This window comes from Citrus sinensis, chromosome 5 (assembly GCF_022201045.2).
Source record: "Citrus sinensis cultivar Valencia sweet orange chromosome 5, DVS_A1.0, whole genome shotgun sequence".
Classification (NCBI taxonomy): Eukaryota; Viridiplantae; Streptophyta; class Magnoliopsida; order Sapindales; family Rutaceae; genus Citrus; species Citrus sinensis.
The window spans coordinates 32,325,046-32,342,405 of NC_068560.1; the positions used below are offsets into that span (position 1 = coordinate 32,325,046).

The 17,360-nt window shown below is 33.8% G+C and overlaps 2 protein-coding genes and 1 non-coding gene across 6 annotated transcripts; 2 read left to right on the plus strand and 1 right to left on the minus strand.

The window, feature by feature from the left end:
- The first annotated feature begins 2,641 nt into the window (after positions 1–2,641).
- LOC102620800 (low affinity sulfate transporter 3) lies at positions 2,642–6,794 on the plus strand. 4 transcript variants are annotated; one of them, XM_006472588.4, is made up of 13 exons: positions 2,649–2,942; positions 3,021–3,413; positions 3,512–3,560; positions 3,645–3,852; positions 3,937–4,111; positions 4,262–4,330; positions 4,414–4,644; positions 4,739–4,865; positions 4,970–5,256; positions 5,834–6,027; positions 6,124–6,209; positions 6,302–6,378; positions 6,455–6,794. In XM_006472588.4, exons 2-13 carry the CDS (start codon positions 3,075–3,077, stop codon positions 6,605–6,607), a joined length of 1,995 nt encoding a protein of 664 aa, XP_006472651.2. In that variant the 5' UTR covers positions 2,649–2,942; positions 3,021–3,074; the 3' UTR covers positions 6,608–6,794. The 4 variants fall into 4 exon arrangements, with proteins under 4 accessions (XP_052298098.1, XP_024952447.2, XP_006472651.2 ...); XM_006472589.4 differs by having other exon boundaries at positions 2,649–2,931; XM_052442138.1 differs by lacking the exons at positions 6,124–6,209; positions 6,302–6,378; positions 6,455–6,794 and adding an exon at positions 5,527–5,575 and having other exon boundaries at positions 2,642–2,942; positions 5,834–6,021.
- A 450-nt stretch (positions 6,795–7,244) lies between these two features.
- Positions 7,245–9,060, plus strand: LOC102620535 (uncharacterized). Its single transcript, XM_006472587.4, has 3 exons — positions 7,245–7,492; positions 8,553–8,688; positions 8,857–9,060. The coding sequence occupies exons 1-2, from the start codon at positions 7,406–7,408 to the stop codon at positions 8,685–8,687; spliced, it is 222 nt and encodes a 73-aa protein (XP_006472650.2). The 5' UTR covers positions 7,245–7,405; the 3' UTR covers position 8,688; positions 8,857–9,060.
- Positions 9,061–9,990: 930 nt separating this feature from the next.
- Positions 9,991–11,045, minus strand: LOC107176341 (uncharacterized). Its single transcript, XR_008055012.1, has 5 exons — positions 10,967–11,045; positions 10,744–10,848; positions 10,568–10,644; positions 10,317–10,418; positions 9,991–10,218 (listed from the first exon to the last, which is right to left on the minus strand). It is a non-coding gene; the product is annotated as an uncharacterized LOC107176341 (transcript).
- Between the last annotated feature and the right edge of the window lie 6,315 nt (positions 11,046–17,360).

Here is a 17,360-nt window from a genome sequence, read left to right on the forward strand (position 1 = left end):
TTCTTTCAATATCAATTTAACTATTGTTCCATGAGAACTCTGCTCACCGTACAATAAATGTCCTGCATACTTGCAAATTATATCCATCGGATCTTGACAACAAAGCAATAAATAATTTTATTCTTTTTTTCCAAAATCAAATCAATAAATAAGCAAATAGAAAGTAATAAAATACGAATATTTTCTAGTCACGAGGAGATGATTTTCAGACCTTTACCAAACAGATATCGATAATTGGGTTTGAAAGAAAAAATGATTAATTATCATGATTTCTCATAAAAAGTGGTGAATTGAATTAATTTTACGGAGGAATGCATTACATGGGTGTCTAAAGTAATTTTTATTTATTTATATTAAAATGTCATTAACAATAAATGACGTTATGTGTATATTAGTAATAGTCATAAGTATTTATTTATTTATTTATTTATATTAAATATTGTCAATGGTAAATGACATTATAGGTATATTAGTAATATAAAATATGTTATATAATTATGAGTGATGGGATTATTTGAACCCACAAAAATACTCTTTAAATCTATATTTTGATTTAATTTTTAGTTAAATATCCTTAAATACAATTACATAAAATGACAAAAAAAAAAGAATAAATTGCTCTATAATACACCCACTCGATCAGAAGCCTTAATTATCTTTTCAAAGAGAATTTATGGATGTGTAAGTGAAAACTATCATTGTCATTTTATTATGCACCATGTTCATATGGTTCCACCAGTTTAACTGTTCAAATTATTCTTGATTAGATTGTGGGTTTATTGCGGAACTATCACTTGTAGGTGAAAAGGCAATAAAAGAAATGTTATTTCATTACATGCTCTATGAATGTGAAAATTCAATCTATGAATAACTTGTTTTTAGTTTATATTTCAGTACTTTTCATCTTTCTAATATTGAACCTCCAAAATTGAAGAAGAACCTTCATTTGTCTATTGGCTGGATTCGTTAAGCCATAGGGTTGGAAGAATTAATTAGCTTTTACTGTTTTACCTGTCAAACCAAATCAAGTCTTTAGAATTCTAAAGCAATCAACGAAAGAAATGTGTTTAGGCTATTCTTTAAACTGAGGGGCAGTGGTTTTCTATTGGCATCAGTTATTATTTTTCACAAGAGTGCAGGAACTTGGAAGGAAGGAGGAAATTGAAATTATGTTAAAATTTTCAGGATGTATAAGGGAAAATCAGATTTTTTTAAATTTAATGATGAAAAATAAGGTTTTGTTTGGGTGTTTAAAGTACTTTTTTTATAGTGCAAATAGCCTCACTCTTTATATGAATGTTAATATTTTAACGTTTATGCTAAAGTTATAAATACTTGTTATATGATTTTATAAGTTAAATATTTAGAAAGCCAAATATATAGCAAGAAAATGAAAATTTAACATAGGAATGGGTACGTAGTTTACATGGCTAAAAATTATAAAAGCAATCTAAATATATCACATAAAATTGTATCAACTATTTGACTCGCCAAATTATATTTTAAAAAAATTGTATCAACTATTTGACTCGCCAAATTATATTTTAAAATTGAAACTCATTTGGTAAATTTAAATGAATTGCAAAGGACAATGCAACATTAAAAAAAGGAAAATTATCAATCGTATACCCTTAGTTTACTTTGTTATTAAATTTATTACAACACTTTCAAGACATATATCAGTCGTCCACCCTAAGTTGACAAAATATATCTGCTGTCCACCAAACCATTAGTTGCCGTTTAAATATGATGACATCAGAGGGGTAATCTAGTCTTTTCATATGATACAAGTGATAATTTATGGGTATATAAGCGATGATAAGAGATTTTAAGGGTATATAAGTGATAATTTTCAAGGGAACAATGGTTAACTTGCTTCAGTTCCATTAACTTTCAAACGACAGTTAACGATTTAGTGGTCGGCAGATAACTTTTGTCAATTTAAGGTGGACGATTGATACACCCTTAAAGTATTATAATATTTTTGATAAAAGTATAAATTTAGAGTATACGAATGATAATTTTCTTTTTAAAAATTATATTATTTGATGGGAACAATATGAGAACAAAAACCCTATGTTGTACAATGAACCGATACTTTTAGCTTCAATAATTAATGGAAATAAATTCTGCTTGGATATATCATGCTTTGCTTTTAGCTTTTAAGAGATATATGTACACTTGCTGATGTGTAAAAATAGCTATTGATTTATTCATCAAGTGGAGGGTTGTCATTTTTCATGACTATTGCATTAGCAATTCTTGCACCGTAGAATAGAATCCAACTACCCATAACCCCTTTTAAGCCCTGTGAATTCTTGCAATTTGCAATAGGATAAGTTTATAAACATGTAATGGTGAAACCCAAATGGAAAAATGAAAATGAGGGAGATTCTCTCAAATAAAGAAAAATTAAACCCCTACAATAAATATAAAAGACCTGACTTTGATAATGAAACTAAAGAGATGACTGTCACTACGTAATAGGCAAAAGATTGATTGTCGTTTAAACAACAGTTAATATTGATATTTTTGGACTACAATAATTGACATAAGTGTGTACATTTTAACGGCTGACAGTTGTACATGATGATTTAAGAAAGCATTTCTACAGCAAATCAGCTAATTAAGTTTTAAAAAGAAGTGAGCCCACATGCTAATTACTCTATAATTCAGAGACATACTTCGTAGTAAACCAACTTCATTCTATCATTCAAATCGTATGATATTAGTAGTCTCAGTGGATAATTTATGAAGAATAGAGCTGGAAATACGATGCACATTGCTAAGTTATGCTTAACTACAGTTACCTTTTATTGTGAAGACGTCCAGTCCAGGGGCAAGTGTCAGTCTAATCCTCCTGTAAAGCGGTTCGTCTAGGTTCTTGGTTAGGACTTGATGAAGACAGGCGATAGTCCTCACCTGACAAGAGTATGAAACTTGTAAGATTTGAAGATAAAATCGCACATTGTTCAAACATCGATCAAGTGCTTTTTCTAAATGTGTCCTATTTTTGATAGGTATAAAGTGTCACACATCTGTGGGAGTTCTCCCAATCACTTCAACAAAATACCATGGGTTCGCTGCCTACTGAGAGCCTCAGTGTTGAGGAGCACCAGCAGCAGCAAGTGGAGATGGATGATACCAGTCGGACGGAGAGGGCACGCTGGCTGCTTAACTCTCCTGACCCACCAAGTATATGGCATGAGCTTGCAGGTTCCATAAGAGAAGCTTTCGTCCCCAGAAACAAGCTCTCTTCATCATCAAGAGTAAAGCAAACTTGGCGTAGAAGTGCCTTTTCTTTCTTGCGAGGACTCTTTCCAATTCTCAATTGGGGAAGAAATTATAAGGCCTCAAAGTTTAAAAGTGATTTGATGGCAGGTTTAACTCTTGCTAGCCTGAGCATTCCTCAGGTTGCAGAAGTTTCATTCCCTTCTGGTTGTTTCTTGATCAAAGTGATTCTACCAATGACTTGATGATCTAACTCTCGTGTTTCAAAAACCTTTTGCAGAGTATTGGATATGCCAATTTAGCAAAACTTGATCCTCAGTATGGCTTATGTAAGCAACTTATTCAGTTTCATTGTCATTCTTTGAATTGAAATGTATAACTCTTTTGATTTGGTTTGTTTTGCTTGCATCTAGACACGAGTGTCATCCCTCCTCTGATTTATGCTTTAATGGGGAGTTCAAGAGAGATAGCGATTGGACCAGTGGCTGTGGTTTCAATGCTGCTATCCGCCTTGATGCAGAATGTGCAAGATCCTGCAGCTGACCCCGTTGCCTACAGAAAGCTCGTTTTTACCGTGACCTTCTTTGCTGGAGTTTTCCAATCTGTGTTTGGTTTGTTTAGGTAGTTCTTCCTTTTAGAATGAAGTTTCTTTGATGAATTTTCCTCCAAGAAAATGGTTCACTTACTGAAATATTTATGCTGCAGGTTGGGCTTCCTGGTGGATTTTCTTTCACATGCTGCCATCGTTGGATTCATGGCAGGCGCAGCCATTGTTATTGGTCTTCAGCAATTGAAGGGGCTACTTGGCATCAGTCATTTCACCAACAAAACTGATGTGGTCTCTGTCTTGGGGTCCGTTTTTTCGTCACTTCACCATTCAGTAAGTTCCACTAGAAGATCCACTGGAATTTTTAGGTGGCTTTGTTCTTTAGTTACAGCTATGCTTTTCAAATTTTAGCTTTCTTTATATGTTGTATCTGGTAGTTGCACAACCTAACAATCCCGTCTCTCCTTTTTGCTTTCCTGGCAGTACTGGTATCCTCTGAATTTCGTCCTCGGTTGTTCCTTCCTTATCTTCCTCTTAATTGCAAGGTTTATTGTAAGTAGTTGAATTCTGGCACCGTATATTTTATTGCCTTAATTTCGAAAACCATCTCTTTAATTAACCGGTTTAATTTTCAGGGAAGAAGAAACAAAAAGCTCTTCTGGTTGCCAGCAATTGCTCCTCTATTATCAGTTATTTTATCCACCTTGATAGTGTATTTAACGAAAGCTGATAAGCATGGAGTTAAGATAGTAAAACACATCAAAGGAGGCCTTAATCCAAGTTCAGCACACCAGTTACAGCTCACAGGCCCTCATCTTGGACAAACAGCCAAAATTGGACTAATTTCTGCTGTTGTTGCTCTCACTGTGCGCATCTTCTATATTGTCTTCTGTTTCTTCTATCATTGATTTCAAATAATTAATTTATCCTTCATAATGATGATTAGAATATTAATTTCAGGAAGCGATTGCTGTTGGCCGATCTTTTGCTTCCATTAAAGGGTACCACCTTGATGGGAACAAAGAAATGGTAGCCATGGGCTTCATGAACATTGTAGGATCTTTAACTTCATGCTATGTGGCAACTGGTGAGCTCCTTTCATTACTTCCAACTTTTCAATGTACATATGACACATGATCACCCAAGATAATGCATACTAAAATTTTTGATAATTTTTGGCATATTCTGTAGGTTCATTCTCAAGAACTGCTGTGAATTTCAGCGCGGGATGTCAAACAGTGGTATCAAATATAGTGATGGCCATTACCGTGCTATTGTCACTAGAATTGTTCACTAGCCTCCTGTACTACACTCCTATTGCCATCCTTGCTTCAATCATTCTATCTGCTCTTCCTGGACTAATCGACATAAACGAAGCTATCAATATATACAAGGTCGACAAACTAGACTTCCTTGCTTGCATTGGTGCTTTTCTTGGAGTCTTGTTTGCATCAGTGGAGATTGGTCTTCTAGCTGCGGTAATATTTCTTTGCAAAAAAATTTTCTTTCCACTTGAGGGTATTTCATTAAGCATTATAAATGTCTAAATATTTAGGCTTTTTGCAAGAATTAGTCAATTGCAGAACAAGGTGAACTAACTAAGAACCTAACCTTTAACAGACAAAAAATTTATATAATTAATTAACAGCAATGGCATTTGTGTACAATTATGTTAGGAGATCTTTTGATATTCAAAGACTAAATTGGACCAACTTGACATATCTTGTGGTTGGTGGGTTCCATTTCAGACAGTGGATATGCTTTTTTATTTCCAGGATAGGAAGTCAACAATTACGGGTATGGCCAGTCGTCCATGTCTTATCTTCTTCACTTTCTCTCACGGTATTTGGTTTATTATTAGTGTGTATTATTTTATTCAAAAATTTATACAGGCAACTGACTCTTTGCTGTAATCTCAAATATACATTTAGGATAAACAATAAGTAATATTGAGACAGATCTTGGCAGACTTCTAATGCATCAATCTGTAGATTTGTGATGTAATATTGAAAAAGAAGATTACGTATTTGATCATGCTTGTCTTGTTAATGACAGGTAACAATCTCATTTGCAAAGATATTGCTAAATGCCGTTCGACCTGGCATTGAACTACAAGGGAGACTGCCAAGAACAGATACCTATGGTGACATTAGTCAGTTTCCAATGGCTATTAAAACTCCAGGCATTTTGACAATCCGAATCAACTCTGCCTTGTTTTGCTTTGCAAATGCCAACTTCATTAGAGAAAGGTACCCGTTTCTGTACACGATAGACAGGAAGAAAGAAACAAGTGCAGCAGTTCTTCTCAACCACAATCATGAATGTTGTGCATAAAATTGTTTCAGGATAATGAGGTGGGTGACAGAAGAACAGGATGAACTTGAAGAAACCACAAAGAGAACTATCCAAGCAGTAATCATTGACATGTCTAGTAAGTTAAATAAACTTTGTGTCGATATTATAAACCCACCATGCTAATTTGGTTTCAGTTTCATTGACTGTGTTGGATTTTTCTTATCACAGATTCGATGAATATCGACACTTCAGGAATTCTTGTACTGGAGGAACTGCATAAGAAGTTAGCATCAAATGGCATAGAAGTAAAGCAGTGATTCACGAACATATTTATGAGTTATTAGCATGTATTTAGGCTGACTTGGTTTTCTGAAATTGCAGTTAGTAATGGCCAGTCCAAGGTGGCAAGTAATTCACAAGCTGAAGTCAGCCAAACTTCTGGACAGAATTGGAAAAGGGTGTGTATATCTCAGTGTAGCTGAAGCTATGGAAGCATGCCTTACTTCTAAATTTGCTGCTCTTAGCAACTGCTAAGGGCATTTGCTCAGCCTCTAAACGTCCATTATTAGCTTTTATCTACAGTACGGTGGTAGTAACCTCAAAGTAGTTCATAATACTATTAAACGTTGCGACTGTGTGATAGGGGGTTATTGGGAGTGCAATGTTGTTTGATACATCCCTATAGCCCTATGACAATTTAAAGATGCAATTTGGCCTTTAATTTGCTTTCTCTTCATTTTTTTTTTCGTTTAAAAAGAATGTGCTTGTCAAACGAAATTACCCAAAAAAAAAAAAAGAGTATGATTCATGGAAATTTTGATATTTATAATTAATTAACTAATTATTGGGTGGTTGCGCTTATATAATTTGAAGGGTTATAGTATTTTGTCATATGATACAAATTATAGTTTCATTTTATTAATTTAATAAAGTACAATACATTTTACATTTTTTCAAGTATCTTTTAGTTATACTTTAACTGTCTATGATCACTCAAATTTAAATAATAATAAAAGACAGAGATTGGTAATGGTTGAGTGAGACTATTTTTGGGACAAATTAATGTGTATTATCATCATACAATAACATGTACTTGATATATTGAGCGCGGTTATATGCGCCGGATAACTCAGCAACACCCCAATGCGACTCCAACGGGCAAAGTGCGACACGGGAAGACGACGTCGTACAAATTAGTCGATGTGACGTCGTTTCATTTTATTAATTGAAATTCACAGACGAACCGCCATCCGTCCTAGCGAGCCGAGAAGAACCATAAATAATAAAACGAAACAACGAACCGGTTTGGGACAAAATCGAGGAAAAAGAAAGATGGGAGCAGAAGAAGATCAACAAAGCGAGGAGCCGCGGGGCAAATCCATCAGCCAGGCCCAGTTCGTCTCCTGGAAGCGCCAGAAGGTCACTTTTATATATATATATTCATGCTCAAATTCATTTAAGCTTTGCTATTGTTATTATTATTATTATTATTTTGATTATCTAAGTCTGGCTAATTGTTTGGTCAACAAGACACTGTTATTCAATTTTGGGGTAGAATTTGGTCAATGGGTTGTAGTTAAAAGTTCCCACTTTGTTTATGTTTGATTGAATATTTAAGTTTGATGTAATTAACTAGAATAATTTTCAGTATTCTACTGAATTGATATTTCTGAACTACCTTGGTAGATTATACCACTTCAAATTCAATTAGATTATTGCAATTAGTTGGGATCATTTAACTTTACTATGCCTGGTTCAAGAATTGGAGGAATTGATCATTTTGAAAGTGGTGCAGCAGATATGGAGTAATCAGTATCATGTATGCAACACATACAAGGCAAATTTTATTTATTTATTTTTTTGTTTTTATGATGAGCTATCTCATTGGAATTGGGTATTATTGTGGATTTACGTTGAGATTATGTGGGATAAGATATTTGGTGAAGCAGATGCTTAAAAATTGTTTTAAAGGGTGAGTTTTGTCAGGAGAGTGTTCTTTAGTGAAGATAGAAGTGGAAGGTCCCCACCCTTTTATCATGTTACTCATATGCTAATTTGGCCTGGATTAGTGCTTAGAAGCCTTATCAACATTGACTATTCATTTTTTCAAGGGAAAAGGAAAACAACAAATTGAGTAATGTTTTTGTTTGGAACTAAAATTTCTGCACGTATTGTGTGCCCAACCATCATAATTTGTTGTTGCTCAATGGCAGAGGTAATGGGACCTTGTGGAGAGAATTAATTGTGAAGGATGAAAAGTTAGCTTGCTTGTCATTGGTCATTGTGAAGTAGAGCATGTTTAAGAAAGTCGGTGCCTTGTTCTGTTATCTGGTCATGAGTGAGTACATAGCATAGGTCTCATAATCCCTTTTTGTGCTTTCTGAGTTGAATTTACTCCCAATTGCCTGCCCTAAGTCATGCATGGGTAGTTACCTTTATTTTTCTTATGGTTATTTATTGCGTTTAATCTTTTTTATAGGACGCTGATGCATCAGCTAGAAAAGAGGAGGCAGCTAGGAAACGTGCACAGGACATAGCAGCAGGAACAGTGCAAATGAATGGCCGTGAGCTTTTCTTGCATGAACCTTGGGTGTTTGATAACACTCATTGCTGAGGTTGGTTTCAGTGAAAAACACATTTTGCATCCTGACTGGCATGTTGTTACAACAAGAGTAACCCTTGAAAACTACTTTTTCGCATACAACAGTTTTCTTTGATTTTATGGTTTAAACAGTTGATGATTGTGTTCTTTGAAGATCTTATGTTCTGTGGGCTTATTGCAGACATTATGCAAGACTATGGTGGCTGTCGACCCAAGTGAAGTAAGAATATTTCTTGCTTCAGGAAAAAAGAGGGTGAGCAGTTATGCCAATTATCAGCTGGAGAAGAAATGCTTGTAGATGCTAGTAATAATGTTTCACTGATATCCCTATTAACACCTATATTGTTATTTTTATCTTGAATGAAGCAGTTTAGCATATTTTTCATTTGCTCTGTAGTTTCTTGAATCACATGATAATCGTGCTTTTTTCGTTTTGTCTTGTAATATTTTTGTTTCACGGTTTCAGTCTATTCCAGGACTTTGAGAAATTAAGCCATCTGATGATGATAATTGATAAGTACCCCCCATTCACCTCGATAGAACCTTGACAACTGAAAATTGTTGAATCTTAATCTTATAAATAAAAAAAGGGTAACCCCAACTCAAGCAAGGAATCTAGATATTGTGGTTTCTCAGTGTTTTGGATGCGGATTAGCATAATCTGGAGTGGATTGGGATGCAAGACGAAAGTTTGAACACTTGAAATGGGCTTGACTGTTTCCCAAGGGAAAAACAAAACAGCAAAAATAATTGTTATCGCCGGAGGATAGTCCTGGAATATTAATTAGTCCATCTGGGTTGGCTCTTGGGCCTTTGCAGTGTAAGTAACTGGTAGAGGCTAAGGGTGCGTTTGGGATTGAGGTAAGTTACAATTGTTGTAGAAAAAAAAAATTATAATTATAAAATAAAAGTTAGTAATATATAATAAATGTAAATTTAAAATAATAATTTTGATGAAATTATTAAAGATATAATAGATTTTTCATTATATAAGTGAAAAATTATATCAACATAGCTTGCAAATTACAATGGTTAGTGTTTACCAAACACTTTAGTACTGTAGCTTTTAAGATACAACTATCCAACCTCAATCTCAAACACAACCTAAGAGTTCCACGTATCGATCCTTATTGAAAGATTGTGTCAGGGATGGATGGCTGTTGAAAAATCAAAGATACATGCTTTTCGATGGTGTAATGATGCAAGAAATCACTCTAAAAGTTGTAGAATTTTTATGTTTCACTTGATGAGCCCTATATTGCTGCATGCCACACATCATTTGAAATTAATTTTGATAAAATTAAGCAATATTACTCTTAAACAAAACAAGATCATCAAATTATGTCTCAACATCAACGATAAAATTTAAGAGGTTGATAAAGGAAGTTTCAGCTTGACCACTCATTAAAAAACATAACACACAACAGAGTCATTAATTGGACAAAATGCGATTTCTAGCATAATTAACTGAAATAACAAAACAAGGTCCAAGAGTTGAGAGTCCTCAGTCGATGGAAACCACACAATGCACAGCGCTTATATCCTGTAAAATTAGCCCAAAAAAAAAGTCAAATATTGTTTGAACAAACTAATTAAATGGTCTCAAAGACTAATTAATTAGATTAAAGAAGAAGAAATTACCATGCAACAGGTTAGTTGTTGGCACTGAACAGCCTGAGATGGGGATCAATAGGGAGACCAAGGCTCTCAAATACTGGATCATATAAAGCGTTTCTGACTGGCCTGAGGTAATATTCATTTGAACTCGTCAGTGCAAGAAACTTGTAGCTATATATATAATTATATATATATATATATATATATATATATAGAGAGAGAGAGAGAGAGAGAGAGAGAGAGAGAGAGAGAGAGAGAGAGAGAGAGAGAACAACCTGGGAAGGTTAAATGGATTGGAAGCAAAAAGATGATCGAGTTCACTCTCTCGAGATTGAGATGTTGACCCCGTTTCCTGCTCCAAATTAAATTATGTGAAACTCATTAATTATCGTGTTCTACTTTAAACATAATGCCAAAAAAATAAATTAAATTAATTTTATGTAAATAATACCAGATGGTTGGATATCTTAGAGCGTTTAGATGATGAAGAGGAGGAGGATGATTCCCCAATATCATATATGCTTGTTGCACGGTTGCGCCGTCCTAGAAATGATTGCTGAAAGAAAATATATATGATTCTGTTAATTAACAAATAATATATACATATAAAATACCAAGTCATTTCAAAATGTGGGAAATGTAATAATCTGCATTAATAATGTAAATATATCCACCTCATTATTGCGGTTCAATAATGAGAGCTCCAATTGATCAGGAGTTGATCCCGGGGAGTTATGGCCTCCAAATAAATCCTGTTTTGTATATCAAGATTGTATGAGAGATAGATGGATAGATATGTTCAATCTGTGTTTATATAAATGTATCTGCATGCAGAAGAAAATTAAGAAATTTTACGGTTTGAGTTGGCGAGTTCAAGAGTTGATTAGTTAGCTGAACTGAAGTGCCAGGGGTGGGGTAAGTTGGAATCGGCCTAATTGGTTGATTGACTAATCCTTGCAGGTCCATATTCTGTGCCCTACACATATATAATTAAAGTTTCATAAGATTACATTAGCAGTGTAAGCAAATTAATTAATTAAAGTTAAAAAATTAAAAATAAAAAAGGAAAATAATGGTCATTAATTGCTACTTATATATAATTCAAAGGATTTTAGTTACCTAGAAGGCATGGATGATTGCCTTAGAAGCAATGAGTTGTCATGTTGAGGAGGATCGATCACATTAGGCATCAGCTGGCCAAGAGTGAGTGATCCCTGATCATCATATGACTGTTCCGTCCTGAAATTGTAAAATTCGACATAATCAATCATGAGTTTAATTTGGGTTTGGGTGCTGTTAATGGTAATTAAAGAGACCCAACACAAACAAATCTATACATAGAAAATGGTTTATGCGTTTCTAATTATTTTTAATTCCTTTTTTTTTTTAATTCAGAAAGATATATGGTTGAATGCATATACAATTGATTTTTCATTCTCAGATGCATGCGTCTCACTTTTTTAAATGCGAACATGCTGTTAGACGGTTCAATTTAATAGAGGTATTTTTTAATACACCGGTTTAATAGCATTAAAATTTGACTTTTATTAAATTCTATAGTTTAAAAGCATGTCCATATGAAAAAAAAAAAATGACACCCACACTAGAGAAGAACTATACACGTGTGTGTGTGTGTAAAATAAGGAAGTAGAAGATCAACCTACATACCTTTGCAGCAGGGAATTCTTGAGCTGCAGGGGACTAGGGGATTGCAAGTTAGTTAAATCCAGTGTCACTGCAGCTTGATTAATTTGCTCATCGAGTTGAGGACATTGCAGGGGCCTAATAATATTATTCAGATCATCAAAATTAACCAGCTAGCAATTAAACTTCACCTAAATTAATGACTCGTACTTTTTTTTTCCCAGATGACAAAAATATAAACAGGAAAGAGATTGAGAGCTGTTAAATACCTAAGACTCAAAGGCATAGAAGCAGCAGGCATCATGGTGTTTGTTCTGCTCGGTGTTTCTTGTACATTAGCTGACAATGGTAAATGGTGCGGCCTACACTCAAAATAAAAGCACAGTGAATTTGTTTTGTTCTAATTAACAAATTGCAAACCAGAATTAATCAAAAGTTTGTAAAGAATATAAAGAATATAAAGATTAATTAATTTAAGCCGAAATTAAACCTGCGGGAGAGGATAGATTGCTCTGGTGCCATAGAGAAAGGATTCAATAAATTCTCTGAGACTGGATCATTTGCAGAATGCAGTGGCCTATAATAAAGATGATGAAATTGCATACGCTTAGACATTTCCACATCTAAAGAGTATTACTGCTTTGATTTCAGTAGGTATACCTTGTAGGCAGAAAAGATGCAGGTGACATGGAGTTGGCAAATTGTGAATCGAATACATTCGGATCCAGAAATTGATTTACTTGGGCCCTAAGATTCAAGGTTAAAAAAAAATGTACTCGATTTTTCAGATGATTATAATATATGCATACATAAATCATAGTTTGTAACTGATAATATGGAATACCTTGATGGAGTTAGAGGTGTATATGTAGCATTCTGGTTAGAGAACCAATTGGGTAGCTGGTGATTTACATGTCCTAGCCCCGACTGGTAGATTATTTCATGGCAAACAGGTTCACCATCAGCTTGATCAAAAATTACTGAACATTTGACAGGAAGTTGAAACATTTTACAATTTTTATGTCAAAGAGGGAGTGCTTACTGATCTTTGAAGGAAAGAAGATAGGAAGCTAGGGAGTGCTTGCTGATTGTTGCTGATGAAATCATTACTTCCGACATTTTGATGAGCAAGTTGATCAGCACCCAATGTGGTTGATAGATTGAGAGGATTACTAAATTAGCATAAATGGCATGAAAATCACCAAAGTAAAAAATTAAACGGGTAGGAATTTATTATTATTATTATTATTATTATTAAGCATTATATAGTATTATTGGTAACTAATTCTCCTTCTCGCCCATGTGAACATAATTTGAATTCCGTGTCTCTTACCAACTTAACAAGCTATATAGCGCGTTTGGGGCAGCTGCTCCCCATGCCATATTCTAAGGGAATATTCCCCTAGAATAGGCATGGGGAGCAGCTGCGCGGTGGCAGCACAGCTGCCCCAAAGGCGTCTATGGTAGCCTAGCACCACAGTAATTAATAGTTTATAATTAAAGTACTGTTTTACATCATGAAATTGAACAAGCAAATTAAAACATACAGAAGATTGTTATTTTGAATGCAGTTTTCAGCAGGAGTATTGAGCTGATTTGAGTTGGGATTGATCTCATTTTCTGAATTAAACGCTGGAACTCTACCAAACTGTGGCATCATCTCAACCTGATTACATACAAAGAAATAATAACCAAAGTCAAGATATACAAGAAGTAATTTGGTCAACATGATATTCAAAGTCAAGAAATGCATTTGTGTATGTGTGTTTGTATATATACGTACGTACGTATGTACATACATACATACATACATACATACATACATTCATTCACCGTTGTTGGAGGTTTTTGCGGGGTTACCTTTGCTAAGGAAGAATTAAGGAAATTCAATTTTTATTTTTTTTGGTTGCATATTTGTGGCAATCAAAGGTTGAAGGATAAATTAATATTGCCCCAAAACCCTAAATTCCTTGATCCTAAACCATAACGCACAACAAAACCTCATGGGATCAAGAAATTTACATGTGGAGCTTGGACCATCAAGTGGAAGGAATCAGTCTTTCTTGATCCGATAAGTTTTTCACTAGAGCTTGCATTGAAGGGAAAAGACTGATTGCTTCCACCTGATGATCCAAGCTCTACATGCTCCTAGTGAAAAACAAACTTGAATTTTAGTTAATTGTCTTAGTAAATTTATCAATGGAACATAAATAATATTTTTAGATCGGGATTTATACAATTACCATTGAATTCGAGGACCGGAAGACATTGCTTGAGCTCCCAAGGTTTTCATTATTCTGAAATACAAACAAATCATAATACTGAGCTAAGGCAAATGTAATTTTACTAGAAATGATGTGATCACCCATATCACCCATCAGTCTTGTTTACAGTGAATTGGCAGCGGTACTGGTGCTGATTTCTTACAAATATATAGAAGAATATGATATTATTTAACTAGCTACAAAATATATTTTTTGAGTCTATGAGATATGAGAGAATAATCTAGAAGGACTTGTTGGAGTCATGCATATTAATTTTTGTGCAATGATAGGAATGTTTAATAATTGCAAGCTTTAGTTTTATTCTATAATGTTCTTATCTCTATACAAATCAAATCTAGCTGGTGAGAACTGAAAATGTATATTTTGAAGCTAGGGTTTGGTTCTTTTAAGCACTAGCTTTATTAACGCTTGCACATTTATGACATAATTTATTACGATGTATAAATAAAGTATTTTCTTACTATACAAAATCTGGTTCATAAATATTATGCTGTTTAAGGTAAGTACTCAACATATACAGGCTAAACAAATAAATTTCAGAAAATTAAACCACTGAACAATTAATGATGATTCATAAAAAAAAATGGACATATATGATTCCTCACCATTTTTGGTGCCGCGGATAATGAAGTGTTTAACGGTGAAGTGGCCGACGGCGACAATTCGGCCACATTAGCAAGCAGCTGCAGGTTGCTGCTGCTTTCTTGACTACCATGAGCATTATTTCTTGACACTGGCAGATTATTTTCTAGGCTACTAGCATTCGCCTGATCTCCTATTCCTACAGTCTGATTCTTTTCTCCAGCTGCTTCAAGTTGAAACTCCGAGCTCTCCTATTTAACGTCAAACAAATTAAAAACATACATTATTAATTAGCTTGGAGCTTGCTACAGACTATGTATGTAAAACGAAATAGTAGATTCGAGAACGAGGCTATTCGAGAATGAGGCTAAGTAGTAATTAAAATGTACTTCTGTGGGATTGTGATTAGCTTGTGCAATGACAGTTGATGACATTTGTGGTGCCGGCGCCACATTTGGAGCACATTCATTTGAAGCGTCCAAATTTTCAGTGTTAGCATGAGCTGATGCTGTAAGCTTCTCCTTAGAGTTTGACTCAGGCAGATTGCTTCCCGTTCCAGATGATGATCCCTTCTCTGTGTTATTCTCCTGCTTCAGCAAATGAATGGTCGCTCCAAATTACACATTACACGATTTTGGTTTGACAGGGACCATGATGAAGAAAATATAAACTTAAGTTAGCTACAACATAAAATCAATAGAGTTGAGAGGGCCAATATAGCTATAATTGAGAAACCATAGGTTTGAGTTGGCTAGGATATATCTAGTATAGTTATTTGTATTTACACTCTTATTATATTTTTATTATAACACCAATAGATTATAATGTTAATATTAAGATTATAATATCGTATAATGTAATCCATACGTACATGAGATAAATTCAGTGGAATTATATTTCGTTGGCTAGGATGTGCCTCAGAATGAGGATTCTCAATTAAGTGAATCTCATCATCAAAGTTGAAGTCAAACATAAGAGAAAATGAATCTCTCTCCATATCTGAATAAAAAATTATCAAAAAAAGATAAATTAATTAGTAATAATTTAATGACTAAATATTCTCAAACAAAATTAGGTACAGTAATTAAAATGTTAGAGAATAGTTTAGAAATAAAAAAAAAAAAACAAAACCCTATGAGAAATGTTATATTTTTATTTTTGTATAAATTCGAGATAAAATATGTTGTGGGGTCCTCTGAAAAGTAATGTACATTTGGCGAGATATAAAGGAAGGGAAACGTTTGCTAAAATCCAGCCATGCTTGCCTTCTAAAAGCCCATGTGATTCACAGTAACAAATAAATAAATAAATAAATAAAATATTAATTAATAATGTAATAGTAACATTTGAAAAATAAAAAACATTGTAATGATAACAAGCTAATAAGGGATAATAGATGCCTCGAGTAGAGCAATTAATTAGTTCCCTAGTCAACAACTTGACAAAAGTTGTTCGTGCCAATGTCTCCGGCGATATTTTTGTCTAAAATTTGCAAGGAATTGGAGGGACCTCTTTTCTTGTTACTGGTTTTGCAATTGTTGCCATTTTCAGGATCACTTCCTCCCAGAGAAAAATATGTCAAGCGAATTTTTTTTATTTTTCAATGTCGAAAATGTATTTCATTTTTTTGGGTTTGAGTTATTAGTTTTTATTTTAGATAAAATTAAATTAGATTCTCACATATATGTGAGCAGATTGGAACCTTATCTTGTATCAAAATATATTTTATTTATTGAATCAACTAACACTCCATAATGATTTAAGTAGTCCCTTATTCTTGCACCCAAAATATTAAAAAAATAAAAAAAAAACATTAATTGAATGAAAATAATGTGTCATATAAGGTCTAAAGTTCTGTGTAATTCACCTGTGAATCCTTTAGAAAATGCTTACAAGCAAGGACCAATCTGAGCCTGTAAAAATTATTTCAAGAACAGATATTAACAATCAATAAGAAGAAGAATCAGAAAATGAAAACGGCAGTACTACTTTTCACTAAAATCAAAGATAAGCAAAAGGAAAGGAGAATCCATGCACTTGCAATCCCCTTTTGTGATACTTTCCTAGAAGTTTGTGAAAGGTGGCTAGATAAACTGGGTTAATTAGAGTTTTCTATTAAAGATAAGATGGGGCTGCTAGCTAGCTAGGATTTGAAGGTTGAGAACAATAAAAAAAGAAAATAACGTATATGAAAAGAAGGGAATTTTAACACCGCTGAGCTCTAGTCACATCCTTCAAGAGAATCTATGAAGCTCAATTTATAGGAGGAAAATGTAATATGTGTCATATAGTTAAAGGGGGTAAATTTCCTGCTTGAAATTTTTTGGATTTTTGCCTTTTTAATCCTCATTATCAAATTTTCATTTTCTAATTATATGATCTTTCGAGGGGCATATTAGAATTTACACAACAGTGACAAATTACTTTTGTGTTTAAAACATATACATCTCAGCTATCTCATAAATGTGTATATTAACAGCATCTATTTTTGTTAATACCGTTATTTAATCTTATAGATAATAAAAATTTTTAAAAAGTAAAATTTGTCGCGTCCTTA

Bases quoted from the DNA above. Each gene is read 5' to 3' on its own strand.
- LOC102620800 (XM_006472588.4), top strand. From the start codon at position 3,075: ATGGGTTCGCTGCCTACTGAGAGCCTCAGTGTTGAGGAGCACCAGCAG. The intron at 3,561-3,644 runs GTAAGCAACTTA...GCTTGCATCTAG, and splicing joins TGATCCTCAGTATGGCTTAT to ACACGAGTGTCATCCCTCCT. The intron at 4,645-4,738 runs GTGCGCATCTTC...TATTAATTTCAG, and splicing joins CTGCTGTTGTTGCTCTCACT to GAAGCGATTGCTGTTGGCCG.
- LOC102620535 (XM_006472587.4), top strand. From the start codon at position 7,406: ATGGGAGCAGAAGAAGATCAACAAAGCGAGGAGCCGCGGGGCAAATCC. The intron at 7,493-8,552 runs GTCACTTTTATA...TCTTTTTTATAG, and splicing joins TCTCCTGGAAGCGCCAGAAG to GACGCTGATGCATCAGCTAG.